Genomic DNA, 21,620 nt, shown 5'->3' on the forward strand with positions numbered 1-21,620 from the left:
TTCGTAACCACTACGCTAAAAATATGATAAAGATTCATTAATTAATATTAGTGAGATGGTTTGTCTTTTATCTCTCACTTTATTTATCATTTGTTTGTATATTATAATAAAAAATTGTATAGCTGTTTGACCTGGAAATCTTCCCTAGTTAAGAAAGAAAGCACCTATTTAATCAAATATTGCTTATGCAGAATTAGTTATCATATTAAGTGACAAACTCCTACACTCAAAAGAGTTGAGTGATGTTCAACTATTTTGGAGGTACCATGTGATCCAGAACAAATAGTATTGAAAGAAGATGTCCAAGTTTTATTGAAGGCATAGGCATAAAACAAGCCTCCAGGAATTAACAGACTTCCAACAAAGATGTTTCAACATATGGATGTAATGATGGAAGGACTTATTTATCTATCAAGAAATTTGGATGACAGCTTCCTGGCCAACTGACTCTAAGAAATCCATATTTGTGAGCATTCCAAAGAAAGATGATCCAACAGAATGCTAAATTATTTAACAATGTCATTAATATCACACATAAGTAAAATTGCTAAAGATAATTTTTAAATGGTTGCAAAATTGGCAGTGAACTGTCAGAAATTTAAGCCAGATTTAGGAGAGAATGTGAAACAAGCAATATCATGGCTGATGTCTGATGGATCTTTACTGAAAGCAGAAGATACCAGAAAGGTGTCCCTGTGTTTTGTTCACTTTTCAAAGACATTTAACTGTATGGGTTAAAAGGACAACACTGCAAAAAATAGGGATTTCAGAACACTTCATTGTGCTTTTGCAGAGTTTATACATAGACCAAGAACTAGTTGTTCCAACAGAACAAGAGGGTATTGTATGATTTAGAGGTTGTATCTTTCCATCATAATTATTGGATATTTGTGCTGATAAAATAATCCAAGAAGCTAGACTATATGAATAACATGGCACCAGAACTGGTGAGAGACTCTTTAACAGATTATGATATGTAGATGACACAATTTTGCTTGCTGAAATCTAAGAGAACAAAGACACTTACTGATGAAGATCAAAGACGACAGCCTTCAATATGGATTACACCTCAGTTTAAAAAACTTGTTTTTAATCCTCACAACTGCACCAATAAGCAAAATTATTAAAATATTAAAGTTATCAAGGATTTCATTTTACTTGGATCCATGATTAATATCATGGAAGCAGCATCAAGAAAGTAAACAATGGATTGCATTAGGCAAATCTACTCCAAATGACCTCTAAAGAGCAAAGTTGTCACTTTGAGGATTGAGGTGTGCCTGACTTAAGCCTTGGTGTGTTTAATCACCTCATATACATGAGAAGGACAATGCATAAGAAAGACTGAAGACATCTTTGAATTTGGGTATTGATGAAGAATATTGACTATACCATGATTTCTTGAAGAATGAACACATTTGTCTTAGAAGAATTACATCCAGAATTCCTTAGAAGCAAGATGGTGAGACTTTGTCTCACATACTTTGGGTGTGTTATCTAGAAGGACCAGTCCCTGGAAAAAGTCATGCTTTCTAAAGTAGAGGGTCAGTGAAAGGACGATGCCCCTCAAGGAGACGGATTGGCATAGTGATGGCAGTGATGGCCTCACATATGGAAAGGATTGTGAGGATGTGCAGGACTAGACAGTTGTATATGGGGTCACTGGGAGTCAGAACTGACTCAATGGCATCTAAAATAACAGCATAAGAAAGAATGTCCTCTTCCTAAGGGTTTTTATGATCTGGATTCTGGAGACTTTGCTCTGTTTAAGAAAAACAGAGAAAACTATCACTATAAATTTGCTAAAAACAATACTTCTTCCTAAAACAAAAAAAAAAAAAAAGAGAGAGAGAGAGAGATGCTTACGTTTTCTCCATATTTAACTAGAAATTTTGTGGTTTATAGAACTTTGCTTTTAAGTTTTTATTCTCTAAAAGCTACCTGAAAATGTAATTTTAGTGTCAGAGAATTAGCATTCTAAAGAACTTTACAAAGTTTTTCAAAATGAATTATTCTGGAGAATAATTATTCTAAATTTTATGTCTTTAAATATTTGACTGTTAATTTGTCTGAAAACAAAAGTGTAGGAGATGCTAGCCCCCGTCCCATCTCCCTACCCTCTCCTACACCACTTATAAATTAACTACTTGGTTGAGTTTAACCACTAGAGGGCCCCAATGAGAACCCCCATCTCCAGCTTTGAGAAAGGTGCTTTTCATTTTAAGAATTTAAATCTCTCTTAATACTGATTCTAAGAAAGCACAATTTTTGCTTATTTGGATGAGGGGAGACTTAAGTGAACATTTGCATAATATCCTTACTTTTCTACATGTGGTTTTATTATGTCCTTTAGAGAAAAGATTCTTCTGTGTTTACATCCTTTAAAAGTAGGTCGTGGTTGTGGTGGTTATGTGCCATAGAGTCAGTTCCAACTCATAGCGACCCTGTGTAGGGTTTCTGAGGCTGTAAATCTTTACAAGAGCAGAAAGCTCATCTTTCTCCCTTGGAACAGTTGGTAGTTTTGAACTACTGACCTTGAGGTTAGCAGCTCAACTCATAGCCATTACACTACCAGAGATCCTTTTAAAAGTGGGTTGTTTTTGTTGTGAAGTGCCGTCGAGTCGGTTCTGATTCATAAGAATCCTGTATAGGGTTTACAAGGAGCAGCTGGTGAGCTTGAACTACCAACCTTGCAGTTCAAATGGCTTTGCAGTCTGGCGCATTAAACTACAGTGACACACTAGGACTCCTTAAAAGTGGGTAGTCCCATGTGTAGCTTGCCATTTTTGTGACCTGAGGCCTATTTACCTTAAATTTAGGCTTGCACAGAAGTGTATGATGGCAAAAGGAATAAATTTTGAACAAGATCATCATCAGAGTACTGGCCTTCCCTGTTCTATACTTTCTTCTCTTGAGAGCATTGGCAGTCTTTTCTACTTTCAGGCTTCATACTTATTTCTTTCCAGCATCCTCTGCAACACTGATTTCAAATCCTGAATATGAAGATTGGAAATTGACTTCAGAGGTACTGAAACAAAATCATCAAATCTTTAGCTAAGGGAGCAAAGCAATCATTGGAATTCTAGATACAAACCAAGACAAGAGAGCACATGGGAAGAAAAGGATGAAAGGTGATTACCATTTAATAAGTACTTTCTGTTTGCTAGGCAATATGCTATGTAGTATAATAATCCAAGAAGCTGGGTTATATGAAGAAAAATGTGGCATACGGATTGGAGGAAGCCTCATTAACAACCTGTAATATGCAGATGATACTACCTTGCTTGCTGAAAGTGAAGAAGACTTAAAATATTTACTGATGAAGATCAAAGACCAAAGCCTTCGGTATGGATTGCATCTCAATGTCAAGAAAACAAAACTCCTCACCACTGGACCAATAAACAAAATTCATATCAAGGGAGAAAAGACTGAAGTTGTCAAGGACTTCATTCTTCTTGGATCAACTATGAACACTCATGGAAACAGCAGTCAAGAAATCAAGCGATGTATTGCATTGATTTCTTGCAAGTCTGTTGCACAAGACTGTTTTAAAGTATTGAAGAGCAAAGATGTCAGCTTGAAGACTAAGGTGCGCCTAACCGAAGCCACGGTATTTTCAATAACCTCATATGCATGCGGAAGCTGGACAGTGAATAAGGAAGACTGTAGAAGAATTGAGGAGAATGTTGAAAGTGCCATGGGCTGCCAAAAGTACCAACAGATCTATGTTGGAAGAAGGGTAGCCAGAGTGCTCCTTGGAGGCCAGGATGACCAAAGTTCATCTCTCATACTTCGGACATATTGTCAAGAGGGACCAGTCGCTGGAGAAGGATATCATGTTTGGTAGGGTGGAGGGTCAGAGAAAAAGAGGAAGGCCCCAATGAGGTGGATTGGCCAAGTGGTATCATCGATGGATTCAAGTGTGGCAACAGTAGTGAGGTTGGCCCAGGATCGGGCAGTGTTTCATTCTGCTGTGCCTAAAGTCGCTATGAGTCAGTACCAACTCGATGACACCTAACAACAACAACAATACTATGCATTTTACATGCATTGTCTTGTTAAACCCACTCAAGGACTTTGAGATATTGTCAGTACTCTTGTTATTATTTCTATTTTGTTGATGAGAAAACTGAGCCTTAGATTAAACAGGATTATTTAAATTTGGTAGCATAGTGGTTACGAATCGGGCTACTAATCTCACAGTCAGCAGTTTGAAACTGCCAGCTGTTCCGCAGGAGAAAGATGAGGCTTTCTGCTCCCATAAAGATTTATAGCATAGGAAACCCTGTACAGGGTCGCTGTGAGTCGGAACCGACTCCACGGCACATAACAACAACAACAACAACAACAACAAATCTTCACTACTGCATTAGTCCACTTAGCATATCAAATGGAAAAAGAATTTCTAGGATCTGTCTTTAGAATCTGCTTATTTTAAAAAAAACAATCTTATCTATAACTCCCTTCCTTATGGAGTCAAGCTTTGATGTCTTACCTCTGTGGGGAAAACAAATGCACACACATACTTTTTTTTTTTTTTTTTTTTTTAAATTTAAGCACTTAACTCATTAATTCATATCTCTGACACTTAGGAGTAAATATATATTACATTCTTAAACATTTTAGTTGTAGAAGTCTTCCATAACTATGATGCTAACAACTTATGTTAAGTCCATCTGAAGTCATTTGCTTGCCATATGATTGATTCCTTTTTAAACTGTATTTATTAAGTTAATGTTTATACTTTAAATTTTTTCTCTCCCATTTTAGGGCCAAACAGGTGACCCTGGACCCCAAGGACCAATTGGCCTTCCAGGACCAGAGGTAAAATATGGATTGCTGTCATTAAGTGCCATCGAATCGGTTCAGAATCATAATGACTCTGTATAGGTTTTCAAAGAGCAACTGGTGAGTTTGAACTGCTGACCCTGTGGTTAGCAATTCAGTGCTTAGCCTACAGGGCCACACCAGGTGAAAAAATAATAAATTTGACACACAAAAAATGTGTACATGAAACTTGATTGCTAAAACATGTTTTTACACAGTAGAATTAATGAAGTTTTTTTTTACATTTATTGCTGTTAAATATAGTCAAGTCAGTTCAGACTCATAGTGACTCTGTATAGCGTTTCAAAGGAGCTCCTAGTGAGTTTGAACCACTGACCTTGCGGTTCAAACCAACCTTGTGGTTGAGTACTGATCCTATAGCTCCACACTAGAGCATACAATAGTTTGGCTATTTTTCTGTTATGTCAGGAAACAGAAAAGAGTATTAGCTACATTTTAGACCTGATTAGATCACAACTGATTTATTTGCAATCTCCAACTAGTAATAGCACATGCTTCATGTTTCAAATCAAATCTTAAGACGTAAACTCCACACCATTTTTGATGTAAAATGTTTCCAACTCTTAGTATAAATATATACTTATATAATTGGATATCATTCTCTAGAATAAATATGATTATGTTTGCTACACATATATCATATTTGTATATTCTTTAAAATTTTTACTTTGGCTTAATGCTTGATTTAGAGCACTTCTCTTTTCTGGAAATCTGAATGAAGCATACAATTCTAAGATGAAATATTTGGATTCTTTTTGAATCATAGTATGGAGTCCTGGTGTGACACTGTGAGCTAATGCATCAGGTTGCAAAGTTGTTTGAACTACAGGGTTGGTGGTTCAAGTTCACCAGCTGCTCCTTGGAAACCCTATACAGGGTCGCTATGGATCAGAATCGACTTGACGGCACTTCACAACAACAAAAACCACCAGATCAGCTTTCTGCACCCATAAAGATTTATAGCTTCAGAAACTCTATAATGGCTTTTTATGAGTTGCAATTCAATCAGTGGCATTGGAGTTTGGTTAATTAATGATCGTATGAAGATAAACTTTCTGGAGCTCACTTTAGTTCAGGAATGCAAGCTAACTTATCTATGCATATACATATATAAATATGTAAACATATTTAATTCAGAAGCAGAGGTGCAGCAGTAAAGCCTAGAAAAATACATTTAATCTCAGAATAGCTTCTTTAATCAGAGCAGTAAAATCCCCATCGGGTCAGAGGAGTGCTGGTGTGGTGCTATAGGATAAGTACTGTACTACTAAATGCAAGGTCAGTAATTCAAATGCACCAGCCACTCCTCAGAAACCCTATCCAGGGTCAGTGAGTCGGAACTGACTCAACAGTACTTAACAACAACATCAGAGCAGTGGGCATTATTTCTAGAAATAGCACTGTACTCATAACTTTTTCCTCTCTTTAGAAACTATAAAATCTACCTCTTACTCCAGCTGTCTTTCAGGGTTGACTGAATTCTGTAGCAAATTTCCATTCTTCCTTATTGCATAATTTAAAAGCACATTAGAAATTGATAGCACAAAAATCAACAAAAAAATTAATAGGTAAAAAAAAATAATGTATTGATGTCCTCATTCATAAAAAAGAAAAATAAACAGGTCAATACAAATTGATTTCTTTATATGAGCATGATTTTATGGCACTATTGGATAAGCACTGGTCTGCTAACCACCAGGTTAGCTTTCTGCTTCCATAAAGATTTTAGCCTCAGAAACTCTATACTGGGTTTCTATGAGTTGGAATTCAATCAGTGGCATTGGAGTTTGGTTAAATAATGTTATTTACCTGCCTTCTCACACTGATAATACAGAGCCTAATTAACCTTGATTATCTTTAAATGTTATTATTGTGGAAATGAATTATTGTATCATAACTACAATTACAAATGACACAGATGGTATGTGTCTTGGTGATGGTGGTTATGTACCGTGGAGTCAGTTCTGACTCATAGTGAGCAACCCTGTACAGGGTTTCTAAGGCTGTAAATCTTTATGGAAACAGAAAGCCTCATCTTTCTCCTACTGAACAGCTGGTAGTTTCGAACTGCTGACTTTGCGGTTTTCTCAGCCTGATTCGTAACCACTATGCTACCAGAGCTCCTTAGTATGTGTCTTAGGAAAGACCATTACCTTCATGCTATCAATGTGGTTTTACATAATTTTATTTCCTCTCATGATATCCAGGTTTAAAGGTCCATGGGCCTTGTTTTGGTTCATTTCTTAGATGTACTTCTTGAGACTTTATTCAGCAAGCAATGATCAAAGTTGTTTAAACAAGGAAATGGAATTATCAGATTTTTGTTTTGGATTTACGTCTGGTAACAGAAGGAAGAGCAAATGAGAAGAAATGGGGGAGAAGAAGACCAGTTAAAGTCCTCTTAGAAAGATAATGCAGGCAGTCCAAGGGTTAATGATAAGGGCCTAAACCAAGATAAAGCCTATGAAAGCAGAGAGAACAAGATGATTTCAAGGGATACTTTTTGTTGTTGTTGTTGTTAGGTCCCATCAGGTCACTTTCCACTCATAGTGACCCTAAGTACAATAGAACAAAGCACTGACTGGTCCTTCACCATCCTCACGATTGTTACACTTGAACTCATTGATGCTGCCACTTTGCCAATCCATCATGGGGGACTACTTCTATTTTGCTGCCCCTCCACTTTACCAAGCATGATGTCCTTTCTCTTGGGGTAGATCCCTCCTGATAACATGTCTGAAGCATGAGTAATGAATTCTCTCCATTCTGGCTTCTAAGGAGCATTCTGTCTGTACCTCTTTCAGCATAGATTTGTTCTTCTGGCAATCCATGGTACTATAAATATTCTTCTCCAACACCACAATCCAAATGCATCGATTTTTATATGTTCTTCCTTATTTATTGTCCAGCAATCACATATATATGAGGTGATTTTAAATACCATGACTCCCCCCTCTAAGACTGAAACACAAAGGGAATACATGAGCTGGTGACCACATTGGTCTTCTGGTAAGTAGAAGAGGGGGAAAGGCAGTAATGAAGAAATGAGCTGTGTTCAACCACATTCCATAGATTCCCATTGACCTGGAGATGAGAGAGAGAAGAGGAAGGGCTGGTTGGTCCAAAGTGGGGTGAGACCTGTGGACACCTGAGCCCATGGACAAGGACATAGCCACAGAGGGCTAGAGCTGAGAGTGAAGCATCCAGCAGATATGAAGTGAGGGGAGACACACAAGAACACCCAAACTTACAGATAGTATTCATTTGACCTAGCCTTGATGGCTTAATAATCAGGACTCAACTAGAAGATGATTAAAAACAAAAACAAAAAAACAATTTTTGATAAAGGAAACAAGTGTAAATTGCTACAATTTTATGAACTTGACCTATACTCATGGATGTTGTTGTTGTTGTTAAATGCCATCGAGTTGGTTCCAACTCAAAGAAACCTTGTATAGGGTTTCCAAGGAGCAGCTAGCGAGCTTGAACCGCCAACCTTGCAGTTCAAACGGCTTTGCAGTCTGGTGCATTAACCCACAGTGCCACACCAGGACTCATGGATGTAGTAGCTCAAGATACCAGCTGAGAGGGGAGGAGTCTTCACATAAAATATCAATCCCTTCTGTAGATAGGATCAGGCAAATTAGACATTTGCTACCTAAAATAAGGCAGTGATAAAGGCTCTAAGTGACTGGCTTACAAGGTTTCAAGAGGGAGTTTAGTTTAAGAGTGTGCAGGAAAAGATAGAGTCCTCACTGAATAGTTTTCATCTTGTCTAGATGGGTCTGGTAAAAAGAGATGGGGTTAAGATTCTTATGATTCAATAGTGAGTAATTGTTATCATGACTAATTGTGATTGTCACAATTGTAAAGGTAGAAGTTTCGTAACAAAAATAGGGGTGTAGTTACTCTTACAGCCCAGAAACAGAGGACCCTAGGACCATCAAGGGAGAAGAGCACAAGTGGAATGCAGGACTTTATCCAGAGAAGCAGTGACACATAAGATGGAGGCAGAGATGAGGACATGGAGAGAAGGAGCAGCTGAGGACTCCAGACTCATCAAAAGAGAGGGACTAAAAGATGGCAGGAGACAAACTTATGGAATGTGACCTTTGGTGGTTTAAATTATTATATATGCCTGATTGTTTCAAAAAAGCGAAAATGAATAGCGAGACCTACTGATAACTAATGGTACATGTAGGGGATTACAACCATTGAAATAGAACAAAGTGTATGATTTGTTGAATGTAAAACTGGTGATCTACCCTATAAACTTTCATTCAATTCATAGTAAAAACGTAAAAAACAAAAAAACCCCATGACTTAGGTCCAACAAACCTTTGTCCTCAAACTGATTCATTGCTCTTGAACAATTTGAAGAGGACTTTTGAAGTAGATTTGCGTAATGCAATGAATTGTTTGATTTCGTGGCTGCTCTTTCCATGAATGTTGATGGTGGATACAAGCAAAATTAAGTCATTCACAACTTTAAACTGTCCAAAATTAAAAAAGAGAAATTCAGCTCTCTCATATATATGTTGTTGTTATGTACTGCAGAGTCGGTTGCGACTCATAGCAACCCTGTACAGGGTTTCTGAGGCTGTAAATCTTTACTGGAGCAGAAAGCCTCAACTTTCTCCCATGGAACAGCTGGTAGTTAGACCCTGAGGTTAGCAGCCCAATTTGTAACCACTACACTACCAGAGCTCCTACACACACACACACATATATATATGTATATATTACTGAAAAGAAAGAAATTCATGGTATGTAGGTCTGTCAGTGGATTGGATGAGATCTAGTTACCTGTTTCTGTGAACATTTTTGCTAATTATTGGATGATGTTTTTGTTAAGTGCCATCAAATTATAACCAACTATGCTGCAGTGTAGTCCTGGTGTGGTGCTGTGGATTAATGTGCTAGACTGCAAGGTTGGTTTCACCAGCTGTTCCTCAGAAACCCTATACAGGGTCACTATGAGTTGGTACCGACTCAGTGGCACTTAACAACAACAGCAACACGCTACCATGGCTCCATATTGGTAGAGTAGATGGCAACTTGTATGGTATGATTATTTTCAGGACTATTAGTATTTCCAGTCACTAACTGTAGAATTTGGGATGTCATTGCTAATTATTGGGTGATAAAGGCTTTGATTTGATATCTGAAAAGTATACTTCTAGGAATTAACAGAGTAGATGAAGAGGAAAGTGATTATAGTGAACTTGAAAAAGTAGACAGGGTTAGAGCAGGCAGGCCCATGTAGAGAATAAAAAGAAGTTTGGGTTTTGTTTTAAGTGCAGTGCAATGAAGCCATCAGAAGCTTTAAGCAGGGCAGTGGCATGTCCTGATATGTACGATTTATTGTTTGTAAAAGGTCACTCGGGCTGTGTGTGGAGATGAGTCAGTGTGGAGCAAGAGTGTGAAAGCAGAGAGACAATTTATGTAAATTAGCTATGTAGTTACAACTTTTGTGATATCTTGGAGTTGTTGTTAAGGGCTGTCGAGTCAGTTCTGATCCATAGCGACTGTGTATAGAATATCCAAGGAGCAGCTGGTGAGCTTGAATCACCGACTTTGCAATTCAAACCGATTTTGCAATCCAGTGCATTAGCCCACAGCACCACACCAGGATTCCATCTTGGAGTAGGGTCGTGAAAGTAAAGAAAGAGAGCCACAGATGAATCTGACAGGATGGGTTGATGTATTGAATGTGGTCCAGATTTAGGATCTAAGCAATTGGTTAAATGTAGAAAACTGGATAGAGAGATTACTTGTTAAGTATTAATTTTAGTTTTGATAATAAATCCATATCAGCATGGAAGATAGTGATTATATTTCACTTACCTGTTAATCATTTGTTATGTGGAGTGAAATATATTTTTCACATCTTTCTCTAAAAACAGACTTTGATAGAAAGTAAGAGAAAATTATAGAGAATAATAGGACACAATGGTTATTTGAAATGAATAAGAACTGATGCCCCAGAGTGAATAAATGTTGTTTTAAACCACTTCAAGGTGTTTTTTTTTTTCCGCTTCTAAATGTTGTGCTTATTATAGGATTTCACTTATTTTAGGCGTTCAGATAATTGCCTGGCTTGAGTCAGACACACCTTAGTCCTCAAACTGATATTTGCTATTGGAAGACAGATGCAGGGACTTTAGGAAAGAAATGCTTTGGCTGTTTTACGTTCCAAGATAAAAAAGAAAACATCAGGTTCTTTGAAACATAAGATTTATTTCTTCCATACTTATTCTTTGCTGATTTTAATTTTAAAACATGAACTATACTGTAAAGAAACCTTTCATATTTCTTTAAGCATAGTAACATAAATTTTGTGTACTGACCCCATTTCTGGGAGACCTTCTTCTCATGTGGTAGCAGGATAATTTAGAATGTTTGTTGATTCAGCTGTTAACCTCCTTGAGCTACAGAGATTGCCAAATAACTGAATTCTGGATAATGTTCCTGGTAAATGGAGCCAGTTGTTTGCTACAATCATGAGCTGTGGCCACTAACTCACGGAGATATCAGAAATGATCATGATGCAGCTCCTCTGGTTCCACTAGTGTGCTCTTCATTAGGTAAAAAGACAAAGACTCAAGTTAACTTCACAATCTCATTACATCAAGGAAGGACCTGCTTTTAAATGTTCATTTTAGCAGCTCTGTGGACTTAACCGAAATAAACCTGCCTGCAGCCAGCTGTATAAATTGATTAGAAGACAGTGTTAACACATTCCCTTCACTTAGGTAAATTACTTTACTTTCTCTTATGATTTGGACTTGGTTGGTTATTTTGGTGTTAGTTGTGCTAAAAAAGAATGTGCAATTAAATCAGTAATAAAAAGAGTGTTGAGTTTCTATTGTGTGCAAAGATGTGCCTAGTAAATATTGTAGGATATGAAAAATACGATATCTTAATTCAGGAAGATTTACATTCTAATTGGTAAAAGCAAGATATATGTAAAAATGATGTTGTTGTTAAGTGCAATCAAGTCAGTTCCAACTCTGTATAGGGTTTCCAAAAAGCAGCTGGTGAGCTGGAACCACCAGCCTTGTGTCTCAAACCAACTTTGCAGTCGAGCGCATTAAGCCACAGAGCCACACCAAGATAGTGAAGGGGATGTGTGAGAAATAGGTGTTATGATATAGTGGTAGGAGAGAAATTAACATGAGCTGGAAGGATTAGAGAAGGGTTGCTGGAAAAGCTGGACCTTGAGCTAGATGGTTTATGAATAAATGGCAGGAGTCACAAGGAAAGAGCAGTGCTTTCTTTTTGCTAAGAATGCTAGCTCCAAGAGCAATATGAGCCTCCAGTCATCAATAACCATCTTTGTCACAACGTGGAATTCTAAATGAGTCTTGGTGTGGTGCTGTGGGTTAATGCATTGGGCTGCAAAGTAGGTTTAAACTGCTAGGTGGGTGGCTCAAGCTCCCTAGCAGCTCCTTGAAAACCCTATACGGGGTTGCTATGAGTCAGAACTGACTCGTTGGCACCTAACAACAACAAACTCTAAATGAGGCCAGATGAGATAAGTAAGTCTCCAATCTCTTGGAAGAGCAGTCCAAACAGGGTGATTTACCTAATAACATGCATGGTAGGTAGATCTACAGAAGAGTGAGCAAAACTGACTAGCTGATACAGATTTTTTGTGTTGGCATAGAGTGACACATATGGTAATAAAAGTAGCTTGGTGCCAAAATGTATTAGATTCTGGGCTACGTTAGAAACAGAGTATTTAGTACTTAGGCAATCTTGCCTAATATCACAGTTCTTTTATTGTGAAAAATATATGGGCCCTGTCGCCCTCATCTCCCAAGAACCAGCCAGAGTTCTATTGATTTGCCTGATTGTTTCCCCTGGTGGTCACAGATTTTTCTCCTTTCAATGTAGGTGAGATCTCTCTACTTATTTTATGAAAGGAAGTAGGATCTTCTGCCTATCCTGGACAAGTTTTAATACTAGTTGTTAACCATGGGGGAAAATCTAGACTAAAGAACAGATTGATGAGGAGAGTTAGTAACAAGTAGGGCAACTCTCTTTTGAACCTACTTGTACTATAGCCATCCCCCCAAATCCTCTTTTTAACAGGCATTAAATGGATAACCATTTGTACACTGTATGGCCATCATGTGCTACTGATTTCCATGGACCTTTCTCAAATCCCATTAATCAGCTAATGAGACCTTCATCCTTCCTCACCCAAACTATGTTCTCTGCCACTATCCTCATTCCAGAAATGATCAGGAACTGTGCAGGGCCTGAGATTCTATTCTACTTTCAAGTCAACAGGTTAGTCTGCTGGTTTTGTGGATTTTGTTAGAAGATATAAGACTCTTGGATAAAGGCAAAAAGCAGTATATTACTCTCAGCAACCCTAAGCTTAGATAAAATGGGTCTTTTAAAACGGCTAGTTGTAAAAGATAATGTATTCCAGAAGGAGAAATAATCTCTATTGTGTTAGACAATAAGCATGCCTGTCTGCAGTACAGTGAATTACTTATTATAATCCTTCTAAGGATAGTCTTCATGATTCCAACACAACAATTGGGTGGCACAACCCAAATGTGGTCCACCAATGGGATGGAAAACTTGCTGCTAATGCAAATAAGGTGTATGGAACCTATGATAGTTCAAGTTATATCAGCTTGTCTGGACCATGATTTGTAGTGATTTGGCAGTTATGTAAAGATATAATTTGGTAGTGTGTAAAAATTGAAGTTGTCAAGGACTTCATTCTTCTTGGATCAACAGCAACTCATGGAAACAGCAGTCAAGAAATCAAACGACGTATTGCATTAGGCAAATCTGCTCCACAAGACCTTTTTAAAGTGTTGAAGAGCAAAGATGTCAACTTGAGGACTAGTGTGCACCTGACCCAAGCCATGGTATTTTCAATAACCTCATACGCATGTGAAAGCTGGACAGTGAATAAGGAAGACATAGAAGAATTGATGCTTTTGAGTTAAAGTGTTGGAGGAGAATACCGAAAGTGCTATGAGCTTCCAAAAGAACAAACAGATCTATGTTGGAAGAAGTGTAGTCAGAGTACTCCTTGGAAGCCAGGATAGCCAAACTTAGTCTCTCATACTTCAGACAGTGTCAGGAGGGACCAGTCACTGAAGAAAGACATCATGTTTGGTAAAGTGGAAGGTCAAAGACAAAGAGGAAGACCCCCAGTGAGATGGATTGGCAAAGTGGCAGTATTAATGGGCTCAAGCATGGCAACAATTGTGAGACTGGCCCAGGACCAGGCAGTGTTTCGTTCTATTGTCGCTATGAGTCAGTACCGACTTGATGGCACCTAACAACAACAGCAATGATGTAATTGTCCTGTATTTTTGTGATCTGATGTAATTATCCTCCATCTTGTGATGTTAGTAAATCCTAGCAGCTGTGAGTGCAGTTATGATCCCATTTGGGAATGAATTATCACCATCCTTTACCACCTTACTGAAGTCATGCTCTTACTAGAGGCTACCTTTTATCTTATAAGATATAAAAGGAAAGATAATTGAGCAGAGAAGAAGGGGACCTGACTACTACCACATAAGAAGAGCCAGGAGTGAAGCATGCTTTCTGGGTCCCACATTCCAGAAGACAGAGAGCGAACTATAACACGAATAAAAATGATGATAGATGGAGAGAAGCAGAGGCAGAGAACCAGGAGACTGCCAAGAGATGGCAGGGTTGCTTCCTGGTACACAGAGTCAGAAAGCTGCATGCTTGGGTTGGGGCTTACAGGAGGAGTGGCATACCTCCAACACCTATTGGTGGTGTTGTTAAAGAGCTTTGGAGTACTTGCCCAAGCAGGGCATAGGTCAGGCTAGCCGAAGAGGTCAAGAGGCTAAGAGACTGATGGACAAAGAGAAGACTGCATGTGGGCACCATTGAGAAGAGGCTCTTCTGATCAAAGAACTGTATCCTGAGTCTTTCCTGGTCCTGAGTTGTGCCGTTACTTTCCTAATAAACCCCACAAATATAAGTATTGTCTGTGAGTTCTGTTTGGCCATTGCAACTATTGAACCAAGCAGAGAAGTAGAAAGTGCTATGGGAAGGGCAGCTGGTATCAGAAATGGTAAAAAGTTTGGACAAAGGTTATGTATTTGGCCTCACTTCATAAGTTTTGCACTGATGTTTATGTTAATTCAGCTAGTTAGAGGAGATCAGATGCTTTGCCTATACTATTTTCAGTGTCCTTTGCTCCAAAGGAGCTATTGTCTTTATCTTTTTTATACCAAAACCCTTAAAAGGATAGGTGGAGCAATGGCAGCTAAGTGTCTCCCTTGTATTATGTACAGAAACGTAAGAGATTCATGGATAATTATCTCCTAGCAACATGCTGTGTTAGGTATTGAAGGTGTTAATATAGGTCAGATACATTCATTTTCCTTCATGAGCTTACATTTTATTGGAATAGAAGAACACCTCCATAATTACAGTATAATAGGATTAGTGCTAAATAACAGTATTAACAGTCTTTATATTCTGTAAGAATATAAAAGAGCAAGCTACTGATTCAGACCAAAAGGGGAACCACATTACACTTGAACTGGCTGAAAAATTACATTGTGGGAGAATGCTGTCATTGTTGTTATGTGTCGTGGAGTCAGTTCTGACTCCTAGTGACCCTGCACAGGGTTTCTGAGGCTGTGAATCTTTACGGGAGCAGAAAGCCTCATCTTTCTCCCGCAGAACAGCTGGTAGTTTTGAACTGCTGACCCTGAGGTCAGCAGCCCGATTTGTAACCACTACGCTACTAGAGCGGGCAGGGTATTATAGGAAGCATGGTTGTATGAGCAAAGACTTAATGAATAGGAATTTATCAAGTGGAAACAGGGGCAAGGACATTCCACCCAGAGGAGGCAATAGTTGCAATGACACAAATTTATGAGAAAACTATGTGTATTTAAAGAATTGAAAGTAGTTCAGCATATTAGACAGGTGTATTTTTATTGAAAAAGACAGAAACATAAGATTATTTGAAGCAAAAAATAAGGAATTTGCTGGCTAATATAATCAGAAAATCCAACACTACATGTGCCTAGAAGTTTGGCTGGATAAATATATTTGACACTCCCTCTAGATTGTAGACTCATCTCTTATGTCCTCATTTAGAGTTGTTGCTGTTGTTAAGTGCCATCGAGTCAGTTCCGGCCCAAGTGACCTTTTATAGGGTTTCTGAGGAGTGGTTGGTGAACTTGAACTGCCGACCTTGTGTTCAAACTAACTTTGCAGTTCAGTGCATTAACCCACAGTGCCACATTGAGAGTTACATGTTGTAAAAAAAAAAGCTAGCTATTGGCAACTGTAGGCTTATATTGCCCTCAGAGTTAGCAATCTTAGCAAAAACAAAGCACTGTTCTTTCCTTGTGGCGGCAACAAAAAATTTTATCGTCAGCCTGGCTTGAATCACATGTACATCTTTAAATCAGTCACAAGTCAGGGGACTGAAATATTGTAATTGGCAAAATTTAGGATTTTGTCCATTTCTGAATGCAAGAATGGAGACCAGAAAAACTTTTGGGAAATAGGGTTTCTCCAAAGAGATGCTAAATAGATTTTTTAAATGTCTTTTATATTACACATCTCTAGGGTTCAATGCCCATATATCCCCTTTCTCCCACATATAGTTTTAAAAATGCCTCTGCCTAATATACAGTACAGCTGCACGTATAGCCAAAAATACACTCTCCCTTTTCCAAAGGGAGATGACCCAATGAATGGGTCACTTACTGCTTACCACTGCAAAGCCATCATCTGAATGATGCAAACTCTTCTTGATGAGGCTTCAGTATGGTGTTACAGCTCAACTAACCAATATATCATTTTAGATAGAAAACAAGATAACCACATATTAACTCCATTTGGAAAAATAAAGACTGGTAAACAACACAAAGTGACCCTAGGCTCATGTCCAGTAACTAGAATAAAAACAGGTATACGTACCAGCTCCCCATAACAATATTGTTGTTGTTGAGTGCTGTTGAGTCAGTTCCAACTCATAGCAACCCTGTATAGAGTTTCTGAGGCTTTTAAATCGTCGCAGTAGCAGAAAACCACATCTTTCTTCAGAACAATATAGATCTGGGTTTGGGGTTTTTTTCTTTAATACCCTACTTTTGTACTCCCCTAAGCATATATGTACATACTGAGAGGGGAAGAATCTTAGAATAAACAGTCTCCAAAATATATATTCTATGAAGCAAGGGGATTTAAGATATGTTTTTTTATTTGTGCCCAGTGCTAAGAAGAGTAGTAACTATGGTTTGAATGAATGAACTGATCTTCTTTTAAGATATTAGTAAGAATTTTAAATAAGACTATGTAAATACTGAGTACTGAAAATGACACTTATTCAAACCTTATTATTGTTAAGTGCCATCGAGTTGTTTCTGACCCATAGCGACCCTGCGTAGGTTTTCTGAGGAGCAGCTGGTGAGCATGAACCACTGACCTTGCAGTTCAAATGGCTTTGCAGTCTGGTTCATTAACCCACAATGCCACACCAGGACTCCTACTCGAACCTAAGTATTCGAACATGTATTCACTGAAGTTGTCCTCGAATAAAATCAGTAAAATTTCCTTTTTGGATTGTTCTGGAGGTAGTAGAAGGACAATTATTTGATACTATTCAAACTAAGTGTCAAATAAGTATCAAAAAAAAGGAAAATCCAAAAATGAAACTTTACTGAATTTATTTGAGGACAACGTCAATGAATACGTGTTTCCTTAAATTGTCTTCAACTTTCTGCCTACCAAAAAGCAAATGATTATCTAACACACTAGTACCAATTATCTTTTTTTAAAAGTTTCATTAAGTTATAACTGACACAATACATGGCATATGTTGCACAATTTGATACTTTGGGGCATATGTATAACCCATGAAGCTGCCAGTGAAATATATAGATCGTAAATATCCATCAAATACAAAAATGTCCTTGTCCACCACGATAATCCCTTCCTTTTGCCCTTCTGCCCCTCCCTTTCCAGGCCATCGCTGTTTTCTGTGTCACTACAGATTAATGTGCATTTCTAGAGTCTTTATATAAATAGAATCAGATAGTAGATGATGTCTGGCTTCTTTTACTAACAATGCATTTTAAATGGATCCAGGTTGTTCCATTAGTTCACCCATTGTATTTATCTGTGGATTGTGTATTTAACATTTTTTTAGCTGAAAGGACTATATATTTCATTAGAAAATACAGACGTTATCACTTTTACTGGAAAACTGTTGGCCATCTCAATGTATGCCGTGTTGTTGTTGTTAAATGCCATTGAGTTGGTTCTGAATCCTAATGACCCTGTATAGGTTCTGAGGAGCAGTTGGTGGGTTTGTGGTTTGAAATCCAGTGCTGATCCTGCAACACCACACCAGGAATCCGGTGTATGCGTTCTTGTGAAGTGCCATTGAGTCAATTCCAACTCATAACATACCTGTATAGGGTTTTCAAGAAGTGGCTGGTGAGCTTGAACCACCAACCTTGTGGTTCAAACCAACCTAGAGGTTCAGTGCTTGATCCCACAGAGTCACTCCATGCCATGTTGTTGTTAAGTGACGTCCAGTTGGTTCCAACTAATAGGGAACTTGTATAGGGTTTCTGATGAGCAGCTGGTGAGCTTGAACTGACAACCTTACGGTTCAAACCGACTTCGCAGTCCAGAGCATTAACCCACACTACCACACCGGGACTGCACACCATGCCATAGAATACTATTCATTTACCCTGTTAGAAACATAGAGCTTTTAAGCTCTGGTTCCTGCCAGAATAAGAAAGATAATGTTTTACTTTTGTGATTTCCTGAGGAACTAATGGAATCCATTAGCACATTGGTTCCAAGAATTTACTTTAAAACATGCATCCAGACTTTAGTAATTACAGTTAAACTTTGCTTTTATTGGAGAGAATGCTGAGTCATTCTTTTCAGTTTAGCAAACAGATGTGAGGGGTCTGAACATAGAAGGCACATTTTCACTTATTATTTGTAAAGCTACTTCAGTATTTTCTTCTTGATGAAAATTAGTGATCAAACAAGTTCCATTAAAAAGACTTCAGAAGTCAAGCTACTCTTCCTTCCTCATTTCAGTAGTGTATTTTCAACTGTGAAGTGGTACTTTAGCTAAGACAATGAAGTGCATTATAGGAGAAAATATTTTTACTTTGAAATGTTTTCCAAATTATTATTTTTTTCATTGCTTATTTATTTTAGTGATTTATTTACAAAAACAGGGATCTACTATACACACTCCTTGCTTTTTTCAGATAAAAATATACTGTAAACATTTTTTCAGGTCAATGTGTATTGTTGTTGTTAGGTTCCAGTGAGTCAGTTCCAACTGATAGTGACCTTATGCATAACAGAATGACACAATGCTTGATCCTACATCATCTTTACAATGGTTGTTATGTCTGAGTCCACTGTTGCAGTCACTGTGTCACTTCATCTCATTGGGGGTCTTCCTGTTTTTTGATGACACTCTGCTTTATCAAGCATGATGTTCTTTTCAAGGGACTTGTCCCTCTTGATAATATATTCAGAGGATGTGAGACGAAGCCTCACCATCCTCCTTTCTAAAGAGCATTCAAGACAGATTTGTTTGTTCTTCCAGCAGTCCATAGAACTTTCAGTATCTTCCCTAATACCATAATTTAAATGTATCAATTCTTCTTTGGTCTTCCTTTGTCATTCTCCAGCTTTCACATCATATAAGCTGAACGAAAATTCCATGGCTTGGGTTAGGCACGTCTTAGTCTTAAAACTGACATCTTTGCTCTTCAACACTTGAAAGAAGTCTTTTGAACAGATTTGCCCAATATAATATGTCTTTTGATTTCTTGACTGCTGCTTTTATTAGCATTGATTGTGGATTGAAACAAAATGAAGTCCTTGACAACTTCAATCTTTTCTCTGTTTATCATGATGTTGCTTATTGGTGTAGTTGTGAGAATTTTTTTCTTTTTTTTTACACCATTGTTTCATTGAATTGATTACAATCTCCTCCATGCATCATCATTCAACAGTATTTGCTTCCATTCCCTGTTTTGTTTTGTTTGTTTGGTTGGGGGATGTACACAGAAACACTCAGGAATATTTGATAATTTAAACAACCTAAAGGGCACATTCTGCAAGCATGCCTCCTGACAGCCAGCACCCAGTCCCTCTCTTTCCATGAGTCCAGAGTCCTCAGCTGCTCCCTCTCTCCATGTCCTCATCTCTGTCTCTATCTCTGGTGTCGCTGCTTCTCTGGATAAAGTCCTGCATTCTGCTTGTGCTCTTCTCTCTTGATGGTCCTAGGGTCCTCTGTTTCTGTACTGTAAGATTAACTGCTCCCCCATTTTTGTTTAAAACTTCTACCTTTAAAGTTGTGACAGTCGCAGTTGGTCATGATAACAATTACACACTATTGAATCATAAGAATCATATCCCCATCTCTTTTCATCAGACCCATCTAGACATGATGAAAACTATTCAGTGGGGACTCTACCTTCCCCTGCACACTCTTAAACTAAACTCCCTCTTGAAAACTTGTAAGTCATTCACATCGGGCCTTTATCGCTCCTTCATTTTAGGTAGCAAATGCCTAAGTTGCCCATCCCTACCTACCCTGTATACATAGGGGATAGGACTGATACTTGAGGTGAAGACTTCTTCCCTCTCAGTTGGTATTTTGAGCTACTACATCCATAAGTGTAGATCAAGTTCATCAAATTGTAGCAATTTACACTCATTTCCTTTATTAAAAATTGTTGTTGTTATTAACTTCTTCTAGTTAGTTGAGTTCTGATTATCAAACCATCGAGGCTACATCAAATGGGTACTGTCTGCAAGTTTGCGCATTCTTGTGGGTATCCCCTCACTTCATATCAGCTGGATGCTGCATTGTCAGCTCTAGCCCCAGGTCTCACCCCACTTTGGAACAACCAGCCCTTCCTTTTCTCTCGCTCATCTCCAGGTCAATGGGAGTCTGTGTAACGTGGTTGAACTCGGCACATTTCTTCACTGCTTTCTCCCACCCTCTTCAATTCACCAGTAGACCAGCATAGTTACCAGCAAGTTTACATGCCTGCTCATGTGTTCCCTTTGAGTTTCAGTCTTGGAGGGGAGTTTGTCCTGAAGGGACTTGATGACTTGCCATGATGGTTTCCCAGAGAACAATTTGCTTATTCTTGTAGTAGCCAACCATATCTTTTTTTGTTTTGGGTTTTTCCTGATGATCTTTTTTTGATTATGTATCTTCTGTTGCTCTAGCTGTTCCAGGATAGTTAGCTTGTCCTTTTTAGTGGGAATGTCCCACATCAGAAGCTTTTGGATGTGGCTTAGAATTCCACCTAAGGTCCTATACATTGCAAAGGCTCTGCGAGAATCCGGTTTAACTGGGAATGTTCTAGAACCCCTTTTAGGTATTCCAGTCAGTTATGGGCTGAAAACGGACTTACAAACTTTTTGTAATAATGTCTCCTGACATTCTTTCCTATCCCACTAAAGTGTCTATTTTACAATCATAGGCAAGGAAAGCTAATATTCATAAATCAGTCATGCATCTTAACATTATTTCCCCTCTTCAGACTATGCCTCAATCTCTGTATTACTAGCCCTGTTGTTCCAAGGTTGAGCATGCATCACTATTTACCTCTGTCCCATTTAACCCATGCAAACCTGCTTCAGGGTTCCTCTATCTTCCTTGTTCTTCCACCCCTCTTTCCCTTCCAATTTATTTTTAAATAAAAATATAATTAGAGCATCTTTATCAGATTTTT

At 38.2% G+C, this 21,620-nt stretch overlaps 1 protein-coding gene across 1 annotated transcript in view; it reads left to right on the forward strand.

Moving 5' to 3' along the window:
- Positions 1–21,620, forward strand: part of COL24A1 (collagen, type XXIV, alpha 1) — a 562,513-nt gene that overhangs the window by 186,090 nt on the left and 354,803 nt on the right. The window contains exon 17 of the mRNA XM_006831073.1: positions 4,771–4,824. Within this exon, the coding sequence (XP_006831136.1) occupies positions 4,771–4,824 (54 nt within the window). The remainder of the gene's footprint in view (positions 1–4,770; positions 4,825–21,620) is intronic.

The sequence above is a fragment of the Chrysochloris asiatica genome, unplaced genomic scaffold (assembly GCF_000296735.1).
Source record: "Chrysochloris asiatica unplaced genomic scaffold, ChrAsi1.0 scaffold00002, whole genome shotgun sequence".
In the NCBI taxonomy this organism is placed as follows: Eukaryota; Metazoa; Chordata; class Mammalia; order Afrosoricida; family Chrysochloridae; genus Chrysochloris; species Chrysochloris asiatica.